Here is a 26,439-nt window from a genome sequence, read left to right as displayed (position 1 = left end):
CTATTGGCTGAAATATCGGTCCGTTAGCGTCAAACCTGCACTTGTCGCTTCCTGTGTGTGTTGCCCAGCTGAGGTGAATGATACGATGCAGATAGCTGCAGAGGATGCCTCAAGGATTAGTACAAACCAGTGAATAATTCTTTTACAATGGAAGAGACAAAAGAAAGCTTGACATTCAAAGGTGTTGCTGAAAGACTGACGCTTGGTATTACTCGTATACTAGGTGTGTATCATGGTTTTTGTCCTGAAACTAGCAAAAAGCAGTCAGGCTTGCTAGCAGACATACTGGCATAGCGTTGTTTAACAAGAATAATAATACTTGAAATAAATCTGTCCCTGTTATGCCAGAGAACATGCCTGGTGTGGTCGATGTGCGTTTTGTTGAGAGGGAGCCTGCAGAGAAGAGGAGCCTGCTGTCGTGGGAACAGGTGAACAGCTTAAAGAAGCATTTTAAATATGGATTGGTGGTTGTTCACATTGCTTACAATTGATGTGTTTCTTTTACCTTCCTAGAGAAACACATGTATTCTGCCTGAGGACCTGCGAGACTTTTATCTGACAACTGATGGATTCACACTAACTTGGGGTGTTAAACTAGACAGTAGGTGATCACATTTCTGTAATAATACCACCCTTCAAAAGCCTAAATTTATTTGATTTAAGACAACTTCTTTTAAGAAATAAATGGTTGAACTAAATATGTGAAACAATAACAGTGTTCTTACACACATTTTCTTATTATTATTATTTTAAGCTCTTTGATAATCTGATCTGTGTGGCTCTTTCAGATGAGTGTGTTTCCTTGGGATACATGATGATAAACAGTGTGGCCAGGCTTTGCCCACTGCAGCAGCCAGTATCTATGTTCTCTCTACCTAATGCACCCTCACTGACTGACCTGGACTGGGAGGAGGACACAGAAAGTGGTAACTATCACCTGTCAGATCGTCACGTGGACTCAACTCAACAATTACAGCATGTCAAGTTTGATTAAGTCTGTTTGTGTGCTCAGCTGTGCAGAAAGCAGGCTAATGAATGAAATGTTGATTGGAAAGTAAATATTTATTCAAGATTTGTTAATTCTGTTTGCCAGGAAAGCGGCATGTTCCTGCTGCACCCCATTTTGATTCCCGGAGCCGCATCTTCGAGCTGGATTCCTGTGGTGGCAACGGCAAAGTGTGCCTAGTCTACAAAAACTGCACTCCAGGTGTTTTTTGGATTCACAAATTACTTGTGAAATGATTCCCCTAAACATGAATGAATTTTCCTCATGGAGTTGTTATATCATGCAGTTAATGCTCTTTTATATCTTTATGCAGGTGTAGTAGCCCAGCAGAGTGAAATCTGGTTCCTTGATCGCTCATTGTGCTGGCATTTTCTGACAGCAACCTTCACCTCCTACTACCGTCTGATGATCACCCACCTTGGTCTACCTGAGTGGCAGTATACCTTTACTCCATATGGCCCAAGCCCCCAAGCTAAGGTAAAAATAACAAAATAAATCCTATATTACCAATAATCCAATGAGAAAACACAAGAAAATCTAAGGGAATTACAAAAAGAATAAATCTGTTTGGACCTTTAAAGCAAGAAATACAATCTACTAATTATTACTTTTTGTACTAGCTTAATATTCTTTTAACTCTTTACACCAAAATGTTTAGGCTATATATCCCAGGAATTGCAAAAACATTTGTTCATTTAAAAAAAAGGAGGATTTTTTTTTCCAATATGTCCCCAAAGTAACACTAAGATTTCTCCGTTTATGACCACTAACAAATAAAAAATAACTTAGCTATTTTTGATTAAGTCCACATAACGAATAACTGTATTTTAATCAGTGCACCTCCTGTCCTCTCTACAGCAGTGGGCATCTCTCTACCAGCCTCTGACTTATAACAGTGACCTCAGCCTGCCTGATCACACAGGTGATTCCCATCTCAACAAGCTGGATCCCACAAAAGCATTCAGAGGCAAAGCCAAGGTGCCCATCCCTAAAAAGAAACAGTCGGCGCAGTGCAGCTCAGGAAGCACTGCCAAGAGCCAGGGTGGCACAGGAAGACATGGTGTGAAACGGTGAGAATATCCAGACTTAGAGATTGAATCAACTGACTTGTCTGTCTGGTCATCAAAATTGTGTCAGAGGAGCAGTCTGCATTGGGTGGACTTTAACCTGTAAGTGTGTCAGCAGCATGACACTCTTTAGGACCACACCATAGATAATTGACTTTGGACCAATGCATGTCAAAATGAATCCATAGCCAGGGGTTTGACTGTGATACAGACCTATGGAGGTAATGTGGTCCATGTGTTGACGGTTTCATGCAATAATGGTTTCATGCAATTAAGTATTAACCCAATAAGGTCAGTAGAAGACCCTGGAGTTCTGAATTACATTTAACATCGTTTTAATCCTAATAGTAATCATATTCAAACATACCATTGTCTGCTCTGTGAATTTGTAGACTTTTGAGAGGATTTTACCACAAACAGATTTACTTTTTCAGAGCCTTGTTGGAAGCAGTAGATCACTAGTGACATCTAGTGGAAAAAAAATTCAAAGTAACCAGCTGTCATATCCTCATGTGCTGATAATAGCACCAATGATTATGTGGAGGTAATGTCATAGAAACAAACTGTACCACTTCTGAAGCCACTAAGAACTCACTTGTGCTCAGTAATAACATTTTAACAGTTTTCACCTAGTTATTAGAACTAGGTTTGAATGTAAGTATATTAAATTGAATGCACTGTACAACCAAACGTATGTTTAAAACTTTAAAAGAATTTAAGAATGTTTTAATTGCAAATCTCTTCAGGTTAACACAAATGTACAATAGAACAAAACAAAGAATGAGCTTGATACTTATACTGATTCTCTGGTCAGTGCTTGCATCAACTAATGCATGAATTCATAGCTATATTTAAAACAAAAGATAAAATGGGTCACATGGTTCACACAACATTCCAGTCTTAGTATTGAGCTGCTGTATGCGCTCATCAGATGACTCAGATCTTAAAATTCAGATACTTGAACGATTTTGAGATTTAAGATTGCATGGGAGTCTGAACTATGAAACATTTATTTGGTTGGAAATGTAACATCAATCAGGCACCAGTACTTTTAGTTACTTACTGGCCATTGCATCACCATAGTGATAGTGTGTTTATCTGTAAATTTCACAGACTTAAAAAAAAGTTAATGTTAATAACACAAGTTAATGATTGGTGATTTTTGTGTGATGAAATCTGATGGTATGATTGGTGGGATGGTTTTTTTAGCTTTATCCACGGAGGACTTTTGATTTTGAAAGTATACTGCTGAACAGAGCTTACAGACATTCGTGATCATAATCAAGATTTCTTTAAACACCCAGCTGCTCCTTCAGAGGTAATCAAGCTATATTCACAGTTATGGGCTGCAGGCTGCTGTGCACTGGGTTCTTGAGAAGAAAAACACATTTATTATCTTTGATTGTGCTGCTGCCCTTTCAAGCTGCGAGGAGACGACTCCTACTGTTCCTCCTATTTAATTTTCCAAAAGTTACCCGTTTCTTTTATGTGCAATGTACAGCCTCTTATTTTCCTTACATCAACTAGAGTTTCAGACTCATGTAAGTGCTCTCCTGTTGACTATAAACAAAATAGGTATATGTATGGTGTTTTTAAGGTCATATCTGCTACTTTTTCTTCAATATTAAAAAATAACCACAGATCACTGTGCTTTTCTATCTTCTATTCCTTGAGGTTGTTTTCAGTCTTTTAAGTTTGAACTAACTTATAGAGGTACAATTTGGCACAAATGTTAGTTCTCTGTCCTCTTTGTGTTGCCTTCAATCACCATTTTTTAGCACAAAGAGTACTATTGATGGAATTACCCATCTAAAACCGACCCAGTTCAAAATTGCTGCACAGTTTTTTTTAACTTCCTCTGCCTTTAACAGAGGAAGTTTTCCTGGTCTATTCTGTAACGCTTCAGGATCCTGGAATGTTTCTACTGCACATAGATCACCACAAAGCTGCACAAAGACACTGTGCATTGTTGGGAGTAGGGTGAAGTGTCCTTAGACACACACATTTGTACAGATGTTTTCTTGCTTCTCCAGAGCAACAGTTTCTTCTTGCAACAGCCCCTCACCCTGGTCAGAGGGGGAGGGGTGGTGCATTTCCACCAAGGCCTTGTAAAGTCCTGCCCCCAATACTCCTCCAATTGAGGGTGCAACTAGAGGCACCCACCACCAGCCGTTACCAGCCCTGCATGAATAAAAACAGTAAGGAATAAACTGCTAGATCTTCAATGGAAATAGTAAAATTGTAAATTTAAATAATCTGTTAATAGGATAAACAAACCTAAAAAAAAGTGAAATAATTAGCAGAGTGGTTGTTAAAGTCACATTTCAACATCAAATCCTCCCCTAAAAATGGTAAAGCCCCCAGTCTACCTGAACACATCAGTCCCCCAGCCTGCTATTGCAGTAAAGACCCTTGGTGCGATGTCTCTGGTAGGGTTGATAGCATAGCCGCTGTTGCTTCCCAGAGAAATACCAATGAGCAGCACCAAGAGGCCCACTGAGACTGGCTCATGACCCGCTGCAGCTGGTTTGTTCTTCTGGTCCGCCAAAGCCATCAGACAGAGCAGCAGCATCGCGGTGCCAAACACCTGCACACATCACACAGAAAGAAGGGTTACTGCAGAATAAGCCAGACGGTTACAGTTTGCTACTGCTTCAGTCTGGTAGTTTACGGCTACCTGGTCAATGAATCCAGCTGGTATTGAGAGGTAAGGTGCCGGATAAGTGGCGAAGATACCCGCTGTGGCCTTGGCACCAGTTACAGTCAGGTTGCCTCCACAGTAGTCGTGTATAGCTTCTTCATACGGGAAACATGACACAGCAGATATTATGTCTTTGAATATTAGAAGTTTAAAAAAAATAGGTATAAATTAAAGCCATTCAGTGCCTACAGTTCCTTACCATAATAGACAGCATAAATTGTCCCTGCAGCAAGAAACGACCCCAAAAGCTGTGCAAAAACATACAAAGGCAGCATCTTCCATACAAGGCGACCAAACACACACATTGTTAATGACACTGCTGCATTCATATGAGCCCCTGGGAGAGAAATAAAACATAGTTATGTACGTTTCTAATGTTTTAACAACTTTTTGATGTTGACAAGTCTCTTATGAATCTCTTACCTGAGACCTTCCCTCCAACATGAACCCCCATAGCAACACCCAATCCAAAACCCAGGTTGATGCTGAGGTACTCTCCAAATGCTCCACGTCCTGTCACAACCTGCGCCACAGAGCCAAGGCCAAAACTCTGCATAGAGGGCAGAAATAGTGCACTGTAAATATCCCATGTGATAATTAAAGTAGAGTAGAAGAAAAACGAAACTTTCCAACAGTCAGATTCAGTTAATGCATTACAGTACACAGCATATGTTAAAGAAAAATTAACAGATTTCCAGTTAGCCAGGGAGTCAGTCTCATAGTCAGGGTTTTAATGTATACATGGATGGTTTATCCAAATAAACGTGAACTTTGCTTCTGAATCAGGCCAAACTGCACCATTTTCTCTCTTTTCACCTCCTACCTAGTGACCCAACGTGACCTAGCAGGGGGGAAAACAGACCCTATAGTCAGGCTTTTTATTCAGGAAACGGGAAACATGTGGTTCCTTCACCATAAGCCATGTTTATTTAGGTCAAGAGTGAGTCTGATTTCCAAAATAAGAGCCCAGCAAGTTTCTAAAGCAAATAAAACATGCCTCTGTGTGTGCCTAATCTACACGCTGTGCTCTGCATGTGCTCCTGTTGCATGTATGAATATTTGTATGTATTCCTTCCAAGGCTCTAAGTATAGGGTTTGTTGTAACAGCTGACAGATAACATGTGACTTCACAACCTTCTCCATGTGGCTCGCTGCCTGTTCATTCCTCTGGCAACCCCTGATTTCCTGGTTCACCCACTTGAACCCACCAATCCCTGTGCCTGACCCCTGCCATGTGACCATGAATTGCACTTGTATTTGACAAAGGGGGCATGTAATCAGGGTCAAGAACATCACATTAATGATTAATAGGAGACGTGGATGTTAGAGGTAAAAAACATCACTGTGGTCTTAGCAGACGGACAAGCTCATTCATGAATGGATGGATGTTAAAGCATGGAGTTCAAACTTCTCTAAAGTAAATAAAACTTCATCTCTTACCATCATGACGTAAGTGCATAAGGTTTCAGCCAGTCCCACACGAATAGCTTCATTCTGTATCCAAACCCTGGGTCGAGTTACTTTAGCTCCTTTCCGCTGAGAGACCCCCAGTTCCACTGACTGCACAAAGTCCTTCATTTTTTTTCTCTTCTTCACCTCCTCCTTTGTTCTTACTCCACAATAATACTATTGAAGTCTCAGATGACTTTATGTGGTGCCTCCCATGTCAAACAGTAGTCCACCAACAAGTCTTTCTCTGTCTATTTACCTCCTTGTTCCTCCTCCTCCTCTTCTTTTAGTACTCGATTCACTTTCTCTTTAAGTGTGGGTGTCTTTATCTGTCTGTGTCACACATATTCATTTGGATCTGTCCCCATTTCAAAGCTGTGACCCAACCCCCTCCATTCGGATACGCTCAGGAGCGCTAACAGGCAGACCCTTCCCCCAATAGCTTTACATTATCTGGGGTTACTGACCAATATAAAGAAGGCAAGAAAAAAAGACACCCTGTTTTGAAAAGAAGTGTTACTTCCCCTTATCGTTGTGTTGAACATTGTGATCTACTATTTTGTTCCTCTTGGTTTTGCAAATCTATATAGAGAACTAACTCACTCACTACGTATACAAGTTGGTGTTAGAGCTGTTGAAATTAGGGTTTTGTGGTTTATATTAAAGCATGCAGGCTTTAGCAATGTGAAAATGCACTGTAGAAGATGGACAGCTTGTAAAACATCTGTAATAGATCAGTTTATTAATTGAAGCAATATTTAATTTGCAAGGGTAGCAGTTGGTACGGTCATTGAACAGCATGTCATCATATTTGCATTTTTGTGACTTTTAACAACATGCACAACTGCACAAGTGCACTTTTGAGTTCTCACATTTTGAAATTTTAAATGACAGAATTCAGGGCAGTGGAAAAACAACCAAGAAACACAAAAAGTAATGGTTAAGTTGACATCTTTCATTACACGTCTGGACTCAGCAGTATGCAAATCCAATTTATCAACTTACCAATATGTTAAAGTCCACAGAAATTGATCTTTCTCTGCTTTAGAAAATGTACATATTAAAACAAGTGAGTGGTTTAATACTTTTCAGATTTAGAAGTACATCTACAATTCACATGCATGTTTCAATGGCACATTATTATTCTGTAGAATAATTACATATACCTCTGAACTTAATGATACCCATGCTAGTGATGATGTATATGGTGATGATTGACACAGTGCTGTTTCTGTAGGTGATGATAATAGACCCTGTACAGAATGGACACCGTGGCTCCACCTTTTAGCATTGCACAGTTTAGAAGTCATTATACCCCTGTCACAGGCACCACCCTTACACTGCCAAAATTTGCAAAGTAGAGACTTATCTGAGTGAAGCCGAGTGACTGTTTTTTTTCATTTAATGTGACATAAATTCCCGTATTTAACCTCTGTTAGCTACTGATAAGAAACCTTTCCGAAAAAAAGAGCACTCGAACACAATGCGGCCCCAACAATGTCTTAATGTCACCACAGCACACAGATGTGAGAAACTAATCTATTTGTGTGATTATTTTTCAAGGCTTACTTCTACTACTACTACTATCACTACTTGTGATAATTTAATTGTACATTTTATGTATAACACATCTTTTTTATTCCAATAAATCTCAAAGTATTACAGAAAGTATTTCAAAAGTTTTCAGAGTAGAGCTCTTGAGTAGGTTAAAAGCCTCTCTAAAGAGGAATCTCTGTTTGACCACAGCCCGTCTGGAGTGCTTTTTTTTTTTTTTTTTTTTTACCTGCCAAGGTGGTGATGAGGTATATAAATTGTACAACAGAATTTTTGCCATCTGTCTTTATATGCGGTGGGCATTAACTCCAGACTTAAGCTTGTTCCGCTTTTCTTTCCCGGTGGTGATAGTATTTGCCAGGGGCTTGGGGCAGTGATGTAACTTTTAAAAAAAAATTCACATCAGCCATCATTAATTATGGGGCAAGTCATGCCCTAAAGACGCAATCATGTCACCTTACACAGACATGCTGTAAGTAGCATATAGTAGGTAAATCAACTTCCATGGCATTTTACAGATTATGTTAGGTCGCTGAAGCTTTTACACAACATGTCACATGTACTTGTTGATATTTACCTCAGTACCCCTTTGTTGTTAAACCCGGCTTGTTTGATGTGTTTTTACCTGTACTTAAGGGTGTGAGCAAATTTTGATAGTTCAAATGCATCCCCTCGAATTTTGCTCCCAGTACTCAATGCATGAATAAATCTTTAATATCTGCCTCAAAACCCTATGTATTATTAAGCCCAGCTAGTTTTGATTTGTTTTTACCATATACTAAAGGCTCCTGTCCTTCTTGCCTCCTGATTTTAACCCCAGCATTGAGCCAGGGAGCAAAAAATATGGGCATGACACTAATGACATGTAGAGCAATGGGCAGAACCACAAAAAAAGCAATTTTTGATAGTTAGCAAAATCTGACAAAATGTGTGTTCTCTCAGATTTTGCTGCCATGTCAGATTTTGCTAATGAAGCTTTTTTTATGAAACCCATCTATGCTTTGCAACAGCTGTTTATCTTTCACTGTAGCTGCGTCCATGGTGGTCAAATTATGCTCTCAGTATTCAATGCATAAATAAATCATTAGTATTCACCTTAATACTCGGCTAGTTTTGATGTGTTTTTACCTGTACTTTAGTGTGGGAGCAAATTTTGATAGCTTTATTGCACCCCATCAAATTATGCTACCAGTACCAGATGCATGAATTAATCACTAATATTCACCTCAATTACCAGATCATGTGACTTAGTGCCAGCATCCAAAACTTAATTGATGAATTTCTATCACATTTCAAAATGGCAGCCTACGTGGACAAAGTCCTGATATATTCATGTAAAATTTATTTTGGTAGGACTTGCTTTCATAAAGCATTGTTCCTTAAGGATGATTTTATGTTATGTTTTTTAGGGATAATGAATTACATCTACACAGCTTTGATAATCAGGCATTGAATGTCTGTGTCCTGGGGGATACGTTGTAAAATGGGAAAACTTAATCTCAGATGTATTCTGAGGACTATACTATATAGATCCTCAAACATATGATGCTGTGAAATCTTGTTTACACTTAATTATACTATTAAATGTTTATTACCAAGACACTCGCACTTCTAGGGTATCAACCTGCTCAGTTAGGAGGCAACACTGATTTTGAATCAATTACATTTGCTATTGTGCAAATGGAACAGATAACAGGTGAAAATGAGAGGCAATAAACAAGACAACACCAATAACGGAATGGTTATGGAGGTTGTGACCACGAACCATTTCCCTGTCACTGTCTGTTGTGATCAATGATGTTGATGATTTTTGTTTATAGTCTAGTCTAGTCTAGCCTAGTCTAGTCTAGTATAGTATAGCATAGTATAGAATAGACTTATTGCACAAGCCTGTTTCCACCATTCAGTTCATATGTAAAACATTAAATGGTTCAGGTTTTTCTAATTTTTCTTTTCCAAAAAGTTGTGTGCTAGATCTAACGGGAACCTTAATAACTATTTTTGTGTGTTTCAAAAGTTTAAAAAAAGCATATTTTTTTAAAAAAAAGGAAAATGTCAAATTTATACCCCTAAACAGACAACATTTCCCTAGGGATACAGTGTAAAATTGAAAATAAAGATCATATTTAGAAAAAAATATGGAAGTGTGTTATTATAACTTAAATACATTAGAAAATAGCAATTAAGTAATTTTCATAAATATCTATATGTGCTTGACAAACTGTTGACAGAGGCCTAAATGTGCCCATCAACCAAGCAAGTTAGTTCACAAGTACTCACTCGCCTTCAGTGTAAGGAACTGCTAACTGGAGTCCAGTGGGGTCTTCCCCAAGAACCCTTTGGCATGCTAATATGCAGAAATTTAGGTGTAGAACCATTAGCCCTCCTATTAAAAGACAGCTCACTATGCCACTGCGTAAAAGAGCTGAAGCCAACATATACATATGTATATAACTTGGATTTAGGTTAGGTGACTGACTCTGTCATTCTTACAGCTTTATTGTCTTTCTCTGAAACTTATCAAGTTTGTTCTTGGTTGTAGGATCAGGATCATAGTCCTGCTGAAATGTCCACCCTTGTGTCATTGCCTGCACCCTGGTAGATGGCAGCAGGTTCTTATTCAAAGTTTCTTGGTACACTTCTCCATTCATCTTTTCTTCTGTTTTATGAGTTTTGGAGGTATCATACCTGAAAAACAGCCCCACACCATGAGGTTTCCACCCCCATTCTACACTGTTGGTTCAGTGTTTTGAGAGTGATGTGCAGTGACATTTCTCTTCCAAACATGGCGTGCAGTGACACTTAAAGAGTTCAGTTTTGATCTCGTCGTATCAGACTTCATTCTCTTAGTATTTCACAGGCTTATCCAAATGTAAAGCAAAGTTTAATTGAGCTGCAACAGTGTCTTGTGTCATGAGCATGCATTGAGGCCATCGCAGTTGGGTGTGTTACTTGGTTTCTTTAAAACAGCTGTACCTGCTTATTTCAGGTCTTTCTCCAGCCTTGGTTCAGAGGCAACTCTTCTGGTTTCCTTTTGATTCCTCTGTGATGAATCTTGTAGGAACACCTAGTCATGGCTGGTATGCAGAGAAATTATCAGATTTATTAGAAAAGTATCTATAACCAAAGTCATCAGTATTTCATGCAACAATAAGGTGTGAATGTCTTGAGAGAGCTTTTTTCTTTAACCTAATATAATGCTTCTTGTAATAAGACACCTTTTTGAGGCTATCATTCAGGCTGGTATTAATTTGAAGTAAGATTTCTTCACAAATAATGACAGATTTCAGGATTCGTGGCTTCACATGGTTTCTTTTTGCACCTCTTTATTTCATTTATCCCCGTGTCACTTTGCTTCATTACAATTTACTTAATTTATGGCCGTATATGTTTTGATTTTTTTTGTATGTGTGGATAACTGGTCAAATGGTCATAGGTCCCATCAGAAATATATAGACTGAGAAAAGGCCTTTAAGTTATGCTTGCTATTTTTAGTTATATAATTGATGCACTATTGCATTAAAATACACCGTTACTTATAAATTCCATTTAATTCCATTACTTTTTAATACCAAAAGAATAACTTAATTATCAAGTTTTTTCCTTGCCGACACCAGTAGTTTGTGTGCAGATTCTGCCCTCTAGTGTCCAACAAGGTCCACGTTATTTAAGACCAAAGTAAAACCTCTAATCAGGCTTAAGCATTTTTCTGCATGAAAAAAAAAATCAAGCAAGATATTTTTCTCATGTCAGATCAAAGTGTGAACCATATAATGGATTTGAGTTTTGAGGTTGACATACATATGGTGGGAAATTGATGAAAAGGACTATTCATCTCTGCTGAATGTTGTGTTTAAAAGTCCCACTGTCAGCCCTGTGATGCACTCTTAGCTCTCTTGTTCCAGTCTGACTTTTTTTTATTGCACACAAACCTTTCCTGTAGATTTTTTTTTTCGTACCCATAACCAAAGTGCAAAGGGTTCAGATCTTAGTTTTCGCATTCAGGGATGATTTGTTTGCCCCTGAAGTGGACTCAGTGGTAACTTTGACCTGCTACTACTAACTTTGTGAATGATTGACTCTAGAGACTGGCATGTAGCATTGAATGTCCACTCTCTTCCCTTTTTTTTTTTTTTAGAAAAATTATCTAAATATTAACAAAAATATCTTTATTCCAATTATTTCACTAAGTTAATGTCCTTCTGTGAATAGTAAATAAGACTATCCAGGATAAGTTTGTTCATGTCTTTACCATAGTTTACCATAGATTTAGTTTCCTGTTCCCACTGCCAGCCGGTCCTCAGATGAGGGTGTTAATGGTGCATGGCAGAGTGTTATGCAGTGGGTGTAGAATGACTACTTTTGCATGTACAGGCAGTGCTGTGTTAAGAGTTTTTTGTCCATGGTGCCCCAACTGAGGCACTGACTCGTGCAGGGGGTGCATAGATAAGGTATACACACAAATTTAATCACATTATGTGTCCTTACTCACCAGATCCTCTTACCCCCATGTTATAAAGATATTATATTCCTGTTTTTTTATTTTAAACTTTAAATTTAAAAAGCGCAACAGAGTGATATTTGAATCTTCTGAGCGAGTGGGGTTTTTTTTCATGCACCTGAAAAGATGTTTTCAAAGTCACTATTTCAACTCCGTAAAAGACTCAAAATTAATTTCTGCACACTTTATACCTGTCACAAGTCCAGTTATCAGCAATGTTTGGGTTGGGAAATGTTTCAAAAGGAGCTCCTGTGTCAGTAGATTTAAATCTCCACCGACCAGAGCGGTGACCCTGGTCTGGTTTATCTCATATTAGAGATTCACAGAGCAGAGCCTCAACTTTGAGTGAGCATGAACTGCAAACGGGCCCTCTTTCACTTTACTCACTTTAAAGAACATGACCTACTGATGAGAATGAAAGCCAGATGTTTCCACCCTGTGCTATTTTTATTACGATGTCAATCTCCTGACATCATATCCCCCCCTCCCCAAATGTCCTTGGCACTACTTTCACGCAGACTTATCAGCCGGCTCACTGCTGTGAAGAACTCAGACACACCTCTCAGTTAAAACCAAAGCTGGTTGCACGCTGCTCTCGTTCTTTTCCTATTGACAAGGTGGAGGGTAACCTAGAAGCAGAAATGAGTTGGACGGACTTACTTTGCCATCCTGTGTGGGTTTTTTCCACGGCGCTGCTGGCGTTTGTTGTGCGGCTCCAGAGGAGAGGGAGCTGGAATCCACGCGCGTGCACAGTGAAGCTCACGGGGAAGACGGCCATCGTCACGGGAGCTAACACAGGTACGTCCAATTTAACCATGCTGTATGGCTGGTTATAATTCTTGAACACCACCCCTGTAAGTATCTAAATTACCTGCCATTCCCGAGGACACAAAAGTTGGTGTCCTCTCAAGTTAAACATACATTTTGTTGGAAGGTCAACTGGTGCATATTGTTGTTTGGTTGTATTTTTACTGTATTTTCTATTTGAGTATTATAGTTTATTATAGTGGCCAAAGTGTATTATTTTGAAATATTCTGCAGTTTTAGTTGTTTTGTTTGTGCTGTGAGGTTTTCCAGGTTAGGACTGATCCACAGTGTGTATAATAGGTTCAGATGTACTTTCATACCCATTTTAAAGCTATTGCTCTTTGACCCGGGGTTTTATCAGTCAGCATAGGATTCCCCCTGTTTATCTGTTATGTTAAGACAGCTGGCTGAATTATTCATTTTAAAGTGGTTCATAAAGCAGTATAAGAATCAAGAAATGCATCACTTGACAGGATGTGAAAGTATTACAGCAGCAAAAGGCTCTAAACAGGCACTATGACACACAAACAACACATCTGTGTGAAGTTAATAACTTATTACCTCATGGGTAAGGTAAACTGGACATGGACTTGGCTTTCTGGATACTTAATTTCCTTCTCACATTCCTATCAGCTGCCCCACCTATGCTTATCTCAGTTGTGCACCTTCTCAGCCTGTAAAAACATTACTACTAGATTAAGAGCAAATATTTCAAACATGAAATCCACATGATGAAAAGTGGTGAATAATGGTGAAGGAGAGACAGTTTCTCTTTTCCTTTACCCTGCAGAGAAAATCACCAGATTTTAACTTTTTGGGACTTTGCTCTGTGTTTAAGCGTGTTACTCATTTTAGTGTCATGAATCCAACAGCTGCATAGGATTATGAGGAGAATTACTTGGATCCATTTCTCTTTCGATAACCCTTTAGAGATTATCATACAGTACAATGCACATGTCTAACTTCTGGTCTCAGCTGCATCTAGATGAGAGTAATTTATGCTGTGCTTTAAGTGGCACATGCAACATACTAAATATTATATCATATTATATTATGTTAAATGTATATTATGAGTATCTGTTGTACAGCGTACGCTTATTTTTCAAATAAAGGAATAAAACAAGTCTCTGGGTCCTGAGAGTTCTACTTTGTTGTCCACATATTTGTTACTCTGTTCTGCCAGTTGTTCCCGATCAGCCAGGTTGAATGCAACATATTTTCCCAGAACATCTGAAGACAGTTTCTCATGATGGCAGCTAGAGGCCTTTACCCATTGCATGCACTTCTTTAGGAACCCACTCACATGCAGCTGTTTTTACTATCAGCAGATGATTTACATCCACATCACAGGCACAACAACGAGGCTGATCAGATGTTTTCTGGCTGTTCTCGTTTAACCGGTCAGTAACCCCAGTGGAACACAAAATAACTTCAGTGTCCCCGATCAACAAACAGGTCATTGAACTGACATGAAAATTATGTTTGAGAATAAAAAAGGAACTTGTGTAACTTTTCTCAAGCTTCTTCAATCTCTTAAATTTGTTTTTCATTGTAGCATTGCAGGGTTTGTTGAGTTTTAGTGGTGTGATATGATTAGTTTGTTAGTCCTTTGTTGGCTTATGATTTAGCGCTAACCTATGAGTCATATTTTCCTCAGATGTTTCCATGAAGTGTTTCACCACAATGCCCTTTTATACAACATTAGGAAAATATCATTTATGAGTATTTAAAGTCTGAGTCTTTTAAATTTTCTGCCCTCCTGCCTGTGTTCTTGCCCATTTTTTTGCTGGTGCAGGTCTTCATTTTTGCTGTGTTACCTCCAACTGCTGAAAAAATGTAGAACAATTTATTTAAATCTAAAGTTACCTGTCAAAGTGTACAAATGATGGCACGTCTCTATGTGCAAGCATAAGATAAAAAAAATCACACATCTAGAAAAAGGTTTAATGAAGTAACTCCAGATCAAACTGCACCGGCAAACCTACCTTTGAACTGCAGGGCAGGACTGCCACGGTGGATTCCTTCCAAGTTCTGGGTCACAGAGGTGTGACTTATTGATCTACATGTCTTTTCCACTACAAAAACTTATCTTACATCAGTGCAACTATGAAAGAATTATGCATCCTCAAAATACAAAGTAGGGTAAAGATGTCATAAAAATGGACTTTTACAGAGGATCTTTGTTGGATCTGATTTTAATAAAGCTTTCTTGCAGAAGTATTATGCAATGGCTACACAGACATAAATGTTTCCAGTACATTTTGTACACTTGAGCATTTCAAACTTGACAAAAGCCAGCTGTGCTACAAAACTTAATACCCTGACAAACACATGGAGAAGCAGAAAACCTAAAAGAACAGACTTAGAGACCTAAAAAGAGGCCAAAGTCCAAACAAGGTTTGGAAACAGCACAAGACACCCAGACAACCCGGTGGAAAGAACTTAGGTCTCTTTATCTTTACTACACAGATCAACAAGAGGATCTGTGAAGAGATTTACAAGCATTCTGATTTACTTGATCATGCAGTTTAAAATTTGCATTGATGGTGAATTTTTATTTTCTTGTATCATTTTTTTTCTGCTTATAGTGATCTTCTTTTGGACTAAAATGATAAATCTCTTCTTTTTTGTTAGGGATTGGGAAGTTCATTGCCTTAGACTTTGCTTGTCGAGGGGCCCGTGTTATCCTGGCCTGCAGAAGCGAGGCCCGGGGTACAGCAGCTCTCAAAGAAATCAGGGAGAAATCAGGAAACTCTGATGTGCACCTGCGTCTTGTGGATCTGTCCTCCATGGACTCTGTCAGAAAGTTCGCTCAGAGAATTCTGCAGGAGGAAAAATCACTGCACATCCTTGTAAACAATGCTGGAGTATCAGGTAAAACATTAATCCATATGTCAATGCCCATCTAATGTGGTCACGAAGCATACCATGTTTGCTTGTTACTATTTGGATTCTTAGTCTCAAACTTGCTGCTTCCCCCCGAATATCTGTGGAAAGAAGGTTAATCTTTGGTGTTACACAAGCTAGTAAATCAGTGATTTATGGACTGGCAAAAAGAACACAATACACCAATAAACAAACCCAGACTCTGCATCTCTCTAAAGAACATCTGGAGAACATCTGGAAGCAAAGAACAGGAATTGCAAAGTTTTGCGCCCTCCCTGTTTACTGAACAAGTGATTGGACACAGACACAGCGCCACAACACTGTGTGATTCAGTAAGAAAATAAACCATGATGACACAAATAAAGGGTTAGCTTCTGAGGTCTGCAGCACTGCCTCCAGGGACCCAGGAGCTGTTATACAACTTTAATGACAAACACAGCTCTATGGATGCGATTCTGTGAAAGGTGAAGTGAGGTTAGGCTAAATAAGCACATGGGTCGAGACTTTCTTTTGCCGGTGTGTGTGGGTTCTTTGGAGCATACAGTCTATCAAATTGCATTGTATATACCTTTTGTTTTAATTACAGGTTTACCCAGACAGATGACCGAAGAGGGATTAGACATGACCTTTGCCACAAACCACTTAGGACCCTTTCTTCTCACCAACCTGCTGCTGGGTACGCGTCTCTTTGCCATAGCAGTACAATGTGAAACAAAGGTTCATTCGCTTCATTTTATTGAAGAGGTTTGCAAAATGTTTTGTCCATTGGTCTTTCATTGTCTCACCCTTTTTCTGCATGTCTGTGTTTCTTTGCAGACCTGCTGAAGAGCTCAGCCCCATCACGCATTGTCACTCTCAGCTCTGTCAACCACAAAAAGGGAAAAGTGGACTTTTCTCACTTTCACGGGGAAAACCTGACCTATATGATGGATACAGTGTACAACCACACAAAACTGCACAATATTATCTGTACCAATGAGCTGGCACGAAGGCTAAAAGGGACAGGTAGGCTAATATCAAGACTCTTATGCTAGTTACTCAGCCCTGTTCAGGGAAGATTTCATTCATAGTTATTATCCCAGTGATAATTTTATTTCATTCCATAGAAACAAGGATCAAAGGTGCTTTCATTTACTTATGACAACCATACACATTCTGACACAGCAGGAGGCAGCTCAGCATTTGATGCAGGGAAGAATATGTGAAGTTTTAAAAAGCTAGATCCCAGGGGAAATGGAAATGGCAAATTTGGACCAGTATTCTGCATGCTCATAGTCTGATACTCAACCACAACAAAGCTTTGCCATCAGTTTTTTTTTATCTTGAGTCTTCTCTAGAGATAAAATAACCAGCAATCTAAGTAGACGTCTTAGTCTAATCTTTAAATTTGTGCTTTTACTTTAACATGACCGCCTTTGGTCTTCACCTGTTATTCTATTGTGTGCGCTCTATTAGTAGCCTAGCAGTGTGACTTCTGTAGCTTTACAGGTTACTAAATTGTGGCTCTTTATAAACTGTGTTGCTCTCTATTTTGGCCACTCTTGATAGTGATACTTTAATATCAATCATTTACTTCCTGGTTAAATAGACAAAATGAAGTAGTATAGATCCTCTGATGTACAGAAAGGATATAAAATACATTTCCCAGACCAATAAAATCTTCTCTTATCAGCCTCCACAGAGATTACAGAGAATTTCAATTAGGAATTTAAACTTGTTGCAAAGTATTCTTCCAGAAACCAAGATTTACATTTGTAATGCTTAAAAAAAAGGAAAAACCACCTACCCTGAAAGTGAGCATCTGAGTGTCTCTCCCTAATTATTATTATTTGTATGTGTAGATGTCACAGCGAACTCTGTCCACCCTGGTGTTGTCCTGACAGAAGTGATGAGGCACTATCCGTTTATAATTCAGTTCATTTTCAATCTCATCGGATTTTTTTTCTTTAAGGTGAGTGTATTGTTTTTATGGCACAGCCGCTGTAAATAAATCAACACGTATCCATTTGGCAGCTCATGTTGACAAAGCTGTGAGTCATGACTCATTAAATGAAGCCTTTATTGTGAATGTTTGCTGTGGAAAATTGTAAAAAAAAAAAAAAAAAAAGACTGTTTTTGTTCAGCATGCACTTAAAATAGTTTCATGTGACGCCGTAAGGCAGGCATCAGTCTTGCTGCTGACAGTCATATTTACTTTTGTAGGTCTTAAAGGGCATCAGTAATAATTTCAATTAATTTCATAACTATTTAACTGGTCACACATTCTAGCTGGGAAAGAACATGTTTACTTTATCTGGGACACTAAAATCACTTTGGCTCGGTTTCACAAACAAGGCTTATATTAAGCCAGGAATAGGCCTAAGTCAGACTCGTAAAACTGGATCATTTAAGTAGCTTGCATGAGCGTAGCTTGCATTTGTTTTAGTTGGTCCCAGACAATGGCTGTTTTCCAAACCGCCTACTACTTGCTACATGTGAATATGGTATGTAGTAGGCACTACATACTACCTACTACTTTTACTTGTAGTATGTAATATGACTGTTCTGTTGGGTCTGTTTTGGAGTATACTCCACTGGTTTCCAGTCCCGGATGGTGGAGCTACAGATGATGTTGGGTTTTTTGCCTTTACTATAAATATACAAAACAAGCAATTGGCAGATCTTTGCATTTGGTTATTTTGTTAATCATATCAAACAGAATCATCATTCCTGATTTCTAATCTTACACCAAAAGTTATATTGTTTACTGAAAATAAATCTGAACAGGATTTTTATTTTTTACAGCTGATGAAAAAACACTTCTATATAATCCACATATGGTTTTAAAAGTGAATTAGTGATTTATATGGGCTAATGAATTTGTAGAAGTAAGCACGTCTTCTAAGACTGGAAGTGACGGGTGTTTCTTCGCATCACTTCACTTCTATCTCATGGACAGTCTAACGTTAGTGTTGTGTTGTAATTATAATGCTGATTAATTCCAGTAGGTGGCAGTAATTCACCAAAACCTGCCACCATGCATTGTGGGAAACACTATGCCGGGTAGACTTGTCTGTTGCATACTGAGAAATTTTGCTGGATCGGTTGGACATCCAGGGAATTTTTAGTATAATGCAGATTTCGCAAGTTTTCGCATACTACCAACCACATACTGAATTTCAGCTGAAATAGTAGGCACTGCTAGTTTAGTAGGTGGTTTTGAAAACAGGCTATGAAGTTGTGGAGTAAGCTTCAGTGACAACACCTGCGTCAATTTTTATTAGCCTTAGTGGGAGCATGGCCCATTAGCCTACCGATGATTATAAAAACCTGTTATGGAATTGAGGGCAGCTTTGCTGAAGTGGATTTTGACACCAAATATGAGTGCAGCCAGAAGAACGTGTCAAAAGAACTTTGTGGGAAAGGCCCTACTGCTGCCATTGAACACAAGAAGAGGAGTACTTGGGATGCCAAGAACCTCAAAGTGATCAGAAATTGGAGAGAACTGGGTACAGGCCTTCCTCTTTGAGTCATGGTGGAAAGTCTAGGCTCAAACAAAGTGATTATCTCCAATACGTCTTCTTTGTGGTAGGACTGGACAATTAATCAGATTTTAATCGTGATTTCAATTTTGCCATCTGACAATCATAAAAACAACATAATCGAAGAAAAACAATTAATATGCCACACAGTGTAGACGTATGCAAGTTCCTGTGCTTCATAGCTCTTCTGTGTTCCATGTGCAGCCACAGCGAGTGTGTGCGACTCATGTGTATCAATAATACTGTATGTGCCACTTGCTGGTTCTTTAAAGTTGTTTTTAAATCAGTACTGAAGTTTTTGAATAAATGAATAATTGTGTATATTAATTGTGATTTCAATATCACTTAAAATAATCAGGATTCTTATTTTTACCATAATCGCCCAGCCCTACTTTGTACATACAAAAGCGGTCTCGGAAAGTCATTTAATCAAACTGATATTCCAAATACTCCATGCTCCCAAACCATTTGTGTGCTCCCTTTTACAAACTAAGAGTACTAAGCTGATGTTAAACCTGCCTCTTTGCAGGATTAATATAAACTTTAATTTAGTCCTATGTAGCTCTTACCCATTGTCTTGCAATTGGCTATGTTTAAACCAGAACAAACTAAATCTATGACTATTTTAAGATTAATCTGTGCAAGTGACTTAAAGTTAAGCCAGCTCAAACTGCATTTAGTCTTGGACTGGGTTTAAGTCTTGTCCGTGAAACCGGCCTTTATGTTATACAAGTTATGGAATCTGACATTGAGGTATTTAATTTATACTTAATTATATAATTCATCACAAAAGCACTTGTCCCTGTTGACAGAGTTAAGATGCCTGTTTGTGTTGAGCTTCAACTGAATAATTTGCAATTGAGTTAAACTGGGAACACCATGAGATCAACAGGAAAACCAGACCTGAGTTTGGACGAAAACAAAATACAAGTCAAGTCGTCGGATAAACAGCATTTTGTAAGAAGTGTGTGTGTGTGTGTGTGTGTGTGTGTGTGTGTGTGTGTGTGTGTGTGTGTGTGTGTGTGTGTGTGTGTGTGTGTGTGTGTGTGTGTGTGTGTGTGTGTGTGGTGTGTGTGGCTCTTTTTCAATGAGCCGAGGAACTGAGTGTGTATAATTATCCACAGTTAAGATGTGAAGATTAATGATAAGCCTTTAAAACCAGGACACAAGTCAAATGTGCAAACCAGATCACTTGCACGTAAGCCAAGGAAAGAAAGTTTAAGTATTACCACATGTGTTGGTGCTTGGAAATGCTGGACACCACACATATCTAAATTTAAACTTGTGTGAAAAGGCCATGTCAAAGAGTTCCTGTTAGCCAGAAAACAAGTAGTTGTTGGGATGTTTTTGAGTGGAAGACATGATGTTAAACAGGTTTTGTGTTGACATCTAAACAACAGTTGAGGAACTGTCCTCTGTTTATGAATATTTTCCACAAATTAAACACACATGGCTATATATTTATCATAATGTCAATATTATATGTTATCATAAATTACAAATGTATTTCACCAGCCAAAGAGATTGTTGAGGTCAGGGAATACTTGCGTCATTTTAAAGGCAAGATTTTACCAGTCAAGTAGTTCCTCATGTTACTTGAATGTTGTCATTAAAAACAATCGTTGAACCCAGAAGTTAACTTCTAAGCTTGGCCAGAGAGCATAAAGCTAAATAAAGATACAATGTTCTTCTTACTTCACTGGAATCCAAACAGCTCCTTCTCTTAGTTGTTTATTTTGGGGTTCAAAGACAGTAGTTGCCAAAACTTAACTGCTGAGTGCGTCACACCAAGCCAAGACACACACATAGTACATCTTTTTTATTCATTCCAAGTCTGATGTGTATCAGTAGAGGTAGAGTGTGCCCGACTGGTTCAACTGTACACACAAAGATCATACAACATCCTGCTTACATATTTGCAGAGATTTATATCTCTAATGGTTGTTGTGGTACACTCGTATTTCCTGCTAACTGTCCTTGTCTCCCTCTCAGTCTCCAGAGGAGGGTGCCGTCAGCTCGATCTACTGTGCCGTGGCAGAGGAAACAGAGGGGATTACTGGGAAGTATTTTGACAGTGACTGCTCTTTGGTGCTCCCCGCCCCTTTGGCCCGAGACGCTGCTCTAGCGGTCAAGGACTTCGAGATCTGCGAGAGAGTGACATCAAAGCTCTGAAACAACTATCAGAAACTTTCAAGGAAGGTTGATAACAAAGAAAAAGGATCAAATTCCAACCTCTTATTGCACTTCTTGAGAGCTCTGACATAATTACCTCATATATTAATATCTGGAGGTTTTTGATTACATCTTTAAAGGTCATTTAAAGGATATTATATTGTTTTAGCGTCTTATGTATTTTTAAATGACAAAGCACTGTTGCTCTTCCCTGCTTTGGAGTAAATAAAGTTATTAATATTGGTTATAACTTTATATTTATAAATTAGCTGTTGTGACAAAGATCACGTCACTTTTGCAGATATGAGGTTTTCACCTGAACAAGAAAGTCTTTATCAAGCGTATAAAACAAAAGTTTGGTTAGTAAAGCTGACCCCATGTGACAGACACAAGCTGATATCTTGATGCAGGAACAACAACACGCTACATAAAGTGACATAATAATTTCCCTTTATTGAATGATTGGACAGAACACAACAAAACATTTAGGAATTCAGTGCTATTCAAAGTGCATCCCCTCTGTGTCTGGCCTTGATGTTTGCTGCAGAGAAAGTGATAATGAGAGAACAGAGTGTTAACCAAAGAGATTTTTTTAATCAAAGCACTATCACTTGTAACCATATATTTGGATAATAAAGTTGAAATAATGTCACTCTGTAAGTCTGAGGCTTATTCAACCAATGTGTGTCACCACACTGACGGATGTCAACTGTTCCTTTACAATTAATTAAGTATTAAGTAGTAATGGTTGTTTATTGATTGTGCTGCTCTTTAGATTGTGCTGGTAGACTCACATGTCTTGGAAGAGGATCCATGGGAAGTTCTGTTGGAGGCTGTGCTGTTGTAACCCCTGTCTCTCTGGTCTCTTTTCTACCCTCTCGCTCCTGTGGTACAGGCACACAAAGTTAGACGAGCCTTATCACCTAAATCCCACCCAGATTAATAAAACTTCTTATCTCCAAAGCAGAGCACTTCAGCCCAGTCTCTCTAGCTGTTTTGGCATAGCCTAAAACCTTCACTTGAACTTGTTATGTAACATCATCATCCTAATTTTGCACAACTAAAAAAAGTTTAAAATCCATGAGAACAGTGAACGTTGAATTTAAGATTCCAAATTGCGTGTTTCATTAAATTAAATGTAAAATTTTCATATTTGAAACACCTACTTATTTGAATATGTTTCTTAACTGCAATTTGTTCCTGGCTGCCAAAAAAGGGGTTTATTTCTGGAAGGATTATAAGTGTATCATTTTGTTTGATTTCTTCAAGAGGCACATCACCAAATACAAAGATATTCATTCATTATGACAAAAGTAATAAGCTTGTACAAATGGTTTAGAAATTAAAAATTATATATTACAATTTAGAAATATGAAAATTTATTGATGCTTATTTAGGAAAGACAGATGTTATGATACTCACAAAACTCTTCCTGAAGAAAAAAACAACATTGAATTTTAACTTTTTCACATCAGCTATACCTATCAAATTTTCACTCAGCCCAATTACTAAACACTGTTTAATCAAATAAGATCTTGTTACCTTCATTTCCATCATCTCTTTCGGGCTGAAGAAAGTGATGTGTCCCTCTGTCCTCTCAGCCAGCAGCGCCACCAGGCACACCAACACCACACAACCTGCAACTGCTCCGCGCATGCTCATCCTGCTCTGTCCTGGAAACATACACAGAGCCACACACACACTGTATATAAGCATACATATGGATCAGTGTAAGTTCATACAATTGTACAGTAGAGTCTGTTTCCACATGAACAGGGGTGAGTGGCACTGTGGTCAGGACACTCACTGAAGCTTTAAATGGTGGGAAAGAGAGGCAACAGTCAAAATAGGTCAATGTACAGTGTTTGACATGAGGAGCAGCGTGTGTGTATGCTGGAAATAATAACTAAGTAAGAAGGACAAAGGGGATCCCATGCCATTATGCAAGGGAGACGTTGACAAATAGATAGCAGATAGGAGGAAAAGAAGTGGGGGAGGGAGGGAAGGGGGGGCATGGAAGTCACAAACTGCTCCACTAACAAGCGAGATAAGAGGCCAGAGTGGACAAGCATTTCTTACGAGAGTGAGAGTACACTAATGTAAGAGAGAGTGAAACTGGACGTCAAAGAATAGCTGGACAAGCATTAAAGAGAGCTAAGGAGAGCTGGAAAGAAGAAGAAGAAGAAGAAACCATATGTTACTCACGTGCTGTGTCAGTTCTGGTCAGTGGATTTGAAGAGAGTGTTCTTTAAGATGAGCAGAGCTCCACCGGTCTGACTGCTGCTCGTCCTGGCCAGCCTTTATATCAAGCTCTCTCCTGGTCCCTGAGCTTTTTACTGTCCTCCCTCACATCCGCTTCCCGACACTCTCCTCCATGAGCCTGGAAACACACATATTACTCAGGAATCTGGCTTTTTATTGAGGCAGAAGGACCCAGTGCATGAAAGATATAGACCTTTGACAGCTTTAACTAAAGGACACATTAATGAGCTACATGTAGACATCTTAAGTGGATTACAAAGTTTGTTTACACATACTGAACTAGACTGATGTGACTTTTTTTATAGAGACACTCTTCACTTGTCTCTATTCACACTCATGATGTTAACAGGAATCCAAGTTCTTACGCTGATTTTTTAACTTCTTTTGAAATACACTGTAATATACTGAGAGGTTCATTCTGTCCATCAATCTGGAATGGAGTCCCAACGTTTTTCACAGAAAACTATTTCTGAGACTAATTTCCTGCAGTTCTGTTGTGTGTGTGGGAAAGCAAGCAAGTAAGAGACAATCTGTGCAAAGAGGTCAGTAATAAATTTTCCGCTCTCAACTAAAATCCAACACAATGTGACATTTATGACCTGCTGGTTATATACACTTGTGTACAAACCGAGCCACATGCATCCATTCCTTAGAAACCTCACAGCTTGAAAAAAACTTTAATGATGCTTTTTCCAAAATAAAGCACTCAACTCTTTTCCTGCTTGACAGTAAAATGTTTTCACAGGCTGCGTTTACACTGCTGTGAGTACACTTTGCATGAGTGGGCTATCAAAAATACTGCTCTCGTTGTATCTGGTCAAATGCAATCCCAGTAAACGAAGCTTTGTACCTCTTCTGTTAAAACACCTTGATGACGCACATGCTGTTCTTACATATTTTCATCGCCTGACACTAAGCTTTGTCATTGGGGAGCGAGACAAAGATCAGGTAGAGTTCTGCCTCTACTAATGTGATACTGAAGCAATTTTAGAAGAAAAATACATTCTTTCTGACTTTGAAATTGTGTAAAATTGATGTTTTGCGCATGAAACTTATTATCCTTCGATATAAAATGTTAGTCAGAACAAAGGATACACTAAAAATATGTCTTTTAGACTTTCAGGAATCACAAAGAGATTATTCTTATACCTTAAAGTCAAGCCACTCTGCAATAAATAGTATATCCGTTCAGAGGAAAAAATCAGGCAGTCTATGGTCTGAAGGAGCACACACTATGACTGAGCCATGCTCAGCTATGTTAAAGCTGATTTGATATTTGTAAGAGGTATCTTTGATATTGTTAATGAGTATTTCAGATATTTCAGCATCATTTGTACTACTTAACTTTGTGAAAATGGCATCTTATTTTCCATCTTTTATACTCTTATCTATTATCATCTGTTATTTTTCCATTATATGACATCTATGATTAAATTGTTGCTTAATTTTAGATATCCAGATTTAAATTTATTTCAAATTTCCACCCATCCTTTCATCAATCCATCCATCCATCCATCCATCCATCCATCCATCCATCCATCCATCCATCCATCCATCCATCCATCCATCCATAATCAATCTATTCATCCACCCATTTATCAGTCTCCTCATCTGTCCAGCCATCCATCTTCCATTCATATTCTCATTTAGCAATCTACCCATTGCCCAGTTAATAGAGCTACTCATCCAGATGGCTCTCCATTTACTCATTCATTAGTCCACCCATCCATTCATTCATCAATCTACTCAACCATCCATTCATCCATCTACCCATCCATCCATTCATCAGTATACTCATTCATCAACTCTCATCCATTCATCCGTCTGTCTTTTGGGGAGAGGGGCCAGTGGTCAGCCTGGACAGGTCACCAGCTGATCACATTTTTGGACTGCTAAGGCAGGGGTCACAAACATGGTGCTGGTTGTTTGCACTGGTCACATCAGAGCTCCTTACTACCAACATTGTTGTGTAGATCATTATTAATTATTGTGAAATAATTAACATTGACCTGTGAGTAGTCTCATCACATAGTATTACCACTTCTACTATTATGAGTGTTATTGAAAAGTGATCTATGCAATCTTGTTCAGAAACTTTTATCAGACAAGTGCCCCTTCATGCTATATAAATATACATGTATATTTGACACAATGTGTCAGTGTCTTTGATAATTACCTGTTAATGATCTGTTTTTTAGGTATAGGCATACAATCAACTGTTCAATAAGAGGGATACACAATTCAAGATAACATCTTAAGCTTTAATTTAATGTAGGAATGACGATGTTTTGACATAGAGCAATTCACACTACTGTAAAAAGTGTGGCAACTCACTGTTCTCCCCTACAGTCTGTCTGACAGAAAAAAATGAAAGTAACATCAGAATACTGTTAAAGAGGCAGAGAGGGCATTATATCTTAAGCTAAAGATTTCAAGTTTGCTTGGAGCAATAAATGCTAAAAGAAAGAAGATCAAGAGACAATGCTGGGTGGATGACAAGACAGGGCTGAGAT

General features: G+C 38.6%; 4 protein-coding genes across 4 annotated transcripts; 2 read left to right on the top strand and 2 right to left on the bottom strand.

Moving 5' to 3' along the window:
• Positions 1-51: 51 nt before the first annotated feature.
• tpgs2 (tubulin polyglutamylase complex subunit 2) lies at positions 52-8,162 on the top strand. Its single transcript, XM_074695183.1, has 7 exons — positions 52-223; positions 349-428; positions 514-601; positions 789-926; positions 1,094-1,207; positions 1,320-1,483; positions 1,865-8,162. The coding sequence occupies exons 1-7, from the start codon at positions 148-150 to the stop codon at positions 2,078-2,080; spliced, it is 876 nt and encodes a 291-aa protein (XP_074551284.1). The 5' UTR covers positions 52-147; the 3' UTR covers positions 2,081-8,162.
• Positions 4,065-6,352, bottom strand: aqp7 (aquaporin 7). The gene is made up of 6 exons (XM_074695068.1): positions 6,215-6,352; positions 5,198-5,324; positions 4,974-5,111; positions 4,751-4,869; positions 4,443-4,660; positions 4,065-4,254 (listed from the first exon to the last, which is right to left on the bottom strand). The coding sequence occupies exons 1-6, from the start codon at positions 6,350-6,352 to the stop codon at positions 4,065-4,067; spliced, it is 930 nt and encodes a 309-aa protein (XP_074551169.1).
• A 4,479-nt stretch (positions 8,163-12,641) lies between the features above and the next one.
• LOC141791318 (retinol dehydrogenase 11) lies at positions 12,642-22,119 on the top strand. The gene is made up of 6 exons (XM_074671652.1): positions 12,642-13,076; positions 15,720-15,959; positions 16,558-16,647; positions 16,788-16,976; positions 17,813-17,922; positions 21,485-22,119. The coding sequence occupies exons 1-6, from the start codon at positions 12,920-12,922 to the stop codon at positions 21,662-21,664; spliced, it is 966 nt and encodes a 321-aa protein (XP_074527753.1). The 5' UTR covers positions 12,642-12,919; the 3' UTR covers positions 21,665-22,119.
• On the bottom strand, positions 22,097-23,976 carry mlnl (motilin-like). Its single transcript, XM_074671666.1, has 4 exons — positions 23,870-23,976; positions 23,207-23,337; positions 22,459-22,548; positions 22,097-22,205 (listed from the first exon to the last, which is right to left on the bottom strand). The coding sequence occupies exons 2-4, from the start codon at positions 23,324-23,326 to the stop codon at positions 22,164-22,166; spliced, it is 252 nt and encodes an 83-aa protein (XP_074527767.1). The 5' UTR covers positions 23,327-23,337; positions 23,870-23,976; the 3' UTR covers positions 22,097-22,163.
• Between the last annotated feature and the right edge of the window lie 2,463 nt (positions 23,977-26,439).

Source organism: Halichoeres trimaculatus, unplaced genomic scaffold (genome assembly GCF_033239565.1).
Source record: "Halichoeres trimaculatus isolate MK-OKI-2021-1 unplaced genomic scaffold, fHalTri1.1 fHalTri1_scaffold_1, whole genome shotgun sequence".
In the NCBI taxonomy this organism is placed as follows: domain Eukaryota; kingdom Metazoa; phylum Chordata; class Actinopteri; order Labriformes; family Labridae; genus Halichoeres; species Halichoeres trimaculatus.
The sequence above is the reverse complement of the archived record's forward strand: the minus strand, read 5'-3'. Positions and strand labels throughout refer to the sequence as shown.

What these genes read in the sequence shown, in the direction of transcription:
- LOC141791318 (XM_074671652.1), top strand. Translation starts at nt 12,920, where the DNA reads ATGAGTTGGACGGACTTACTTTGCCATCCTGTGTGGGTTTTTTCCACG. An exon ending in ACGAAGGCTAAAAGGGACAG is followed by an intron (nt 16,977 to 17,812) that starts GTAGGCTAATAT and finishes TTGTATGTGTAG; the next exon opens with ATGTCACAGCGAACTCTGTC. An exon ending in TCGGATTTTTTTTCTTTAAG is followed by an intron (nt 17,923 to 21,484) that starts GTGAGTGTATTG and finishes TCTCCCTCTCAG; the next exon opens with TCTCCAGAGGAGGGTGCCGT.
- mlnl (XM_074671666.1), bottom strand. Translation starts at nt 23,326, where the DNA reads ATGAGCATGCGCGGAGCAGTTGCAGGTTGTGTGGTGTTGGTGTGCCTG. An exon ending in AAGAGATGATGGAAATGAAG is followed by an intron (nt 22,549 to 23,206) that starts GTAACAAGATCT and finishes CCTGTACCACAG; the next exon opens with GAGCGAGAGGGTAGAAAAGA. An exon ending in TGGATCCTCTTCCAAGACAT is followed by an intron (nt 22,206 to 22,458) that starts GTGAGTCTACCA and finishes CTTTCTCTGCAG; the next exon opens with CAAACATCAAGGCCAGACAC.
- tpgs2 (XM_074695183.1), top strand. Translation starts at nt 148, where the DNA reads ATGGAAGAGACAAAAGAAAGCTTGACATTCAAAGGTGTTGCTGAAAGA. An exon ending in GGAGGAGGACACAGAAAGTG is followed by an intron (nt 927 to 1,093) that starts GTAACTATCACC and finishes TCTGTTTGCCAG; the next exon opens with GAAAGCGGCATGTTCCTGCT. An exon ending in GCCCAAGCCCCCAAGCTAAG is followed by an intron (nt 1,484 to 1,864) that starts GTAAAAATAACA and finishes TCCTCTCTACAG; the next exon opens with CAGTGGGCATCTCTCTACCA.
- aqp7 (XM_074695068.1), bottom strand. Translation starts at nt 6,352, where the DNA reads ATGAAGGACTTTGTGCAGTCAGTGGAACTGGGGGTCTCTCAGCGGAAA. An exon ending in AATTTATGCTGTCTATTATG is followed by an intron (nt 4,870 to 4,973) that starts GTAAGGAACTGT and finishes TCCCGTATGAAG; the next exon opens with AAGCTATACACGACTACTGT. An exon ending in TGGGGGACTGATGTGTTCAG is followed by an intron (nt 4,255 to 4,442) that starts GTAGACTGGGGG and finishes TTATTCATGCAG; the next exon opens with GGCTGGTAACGGCTGGTGGT.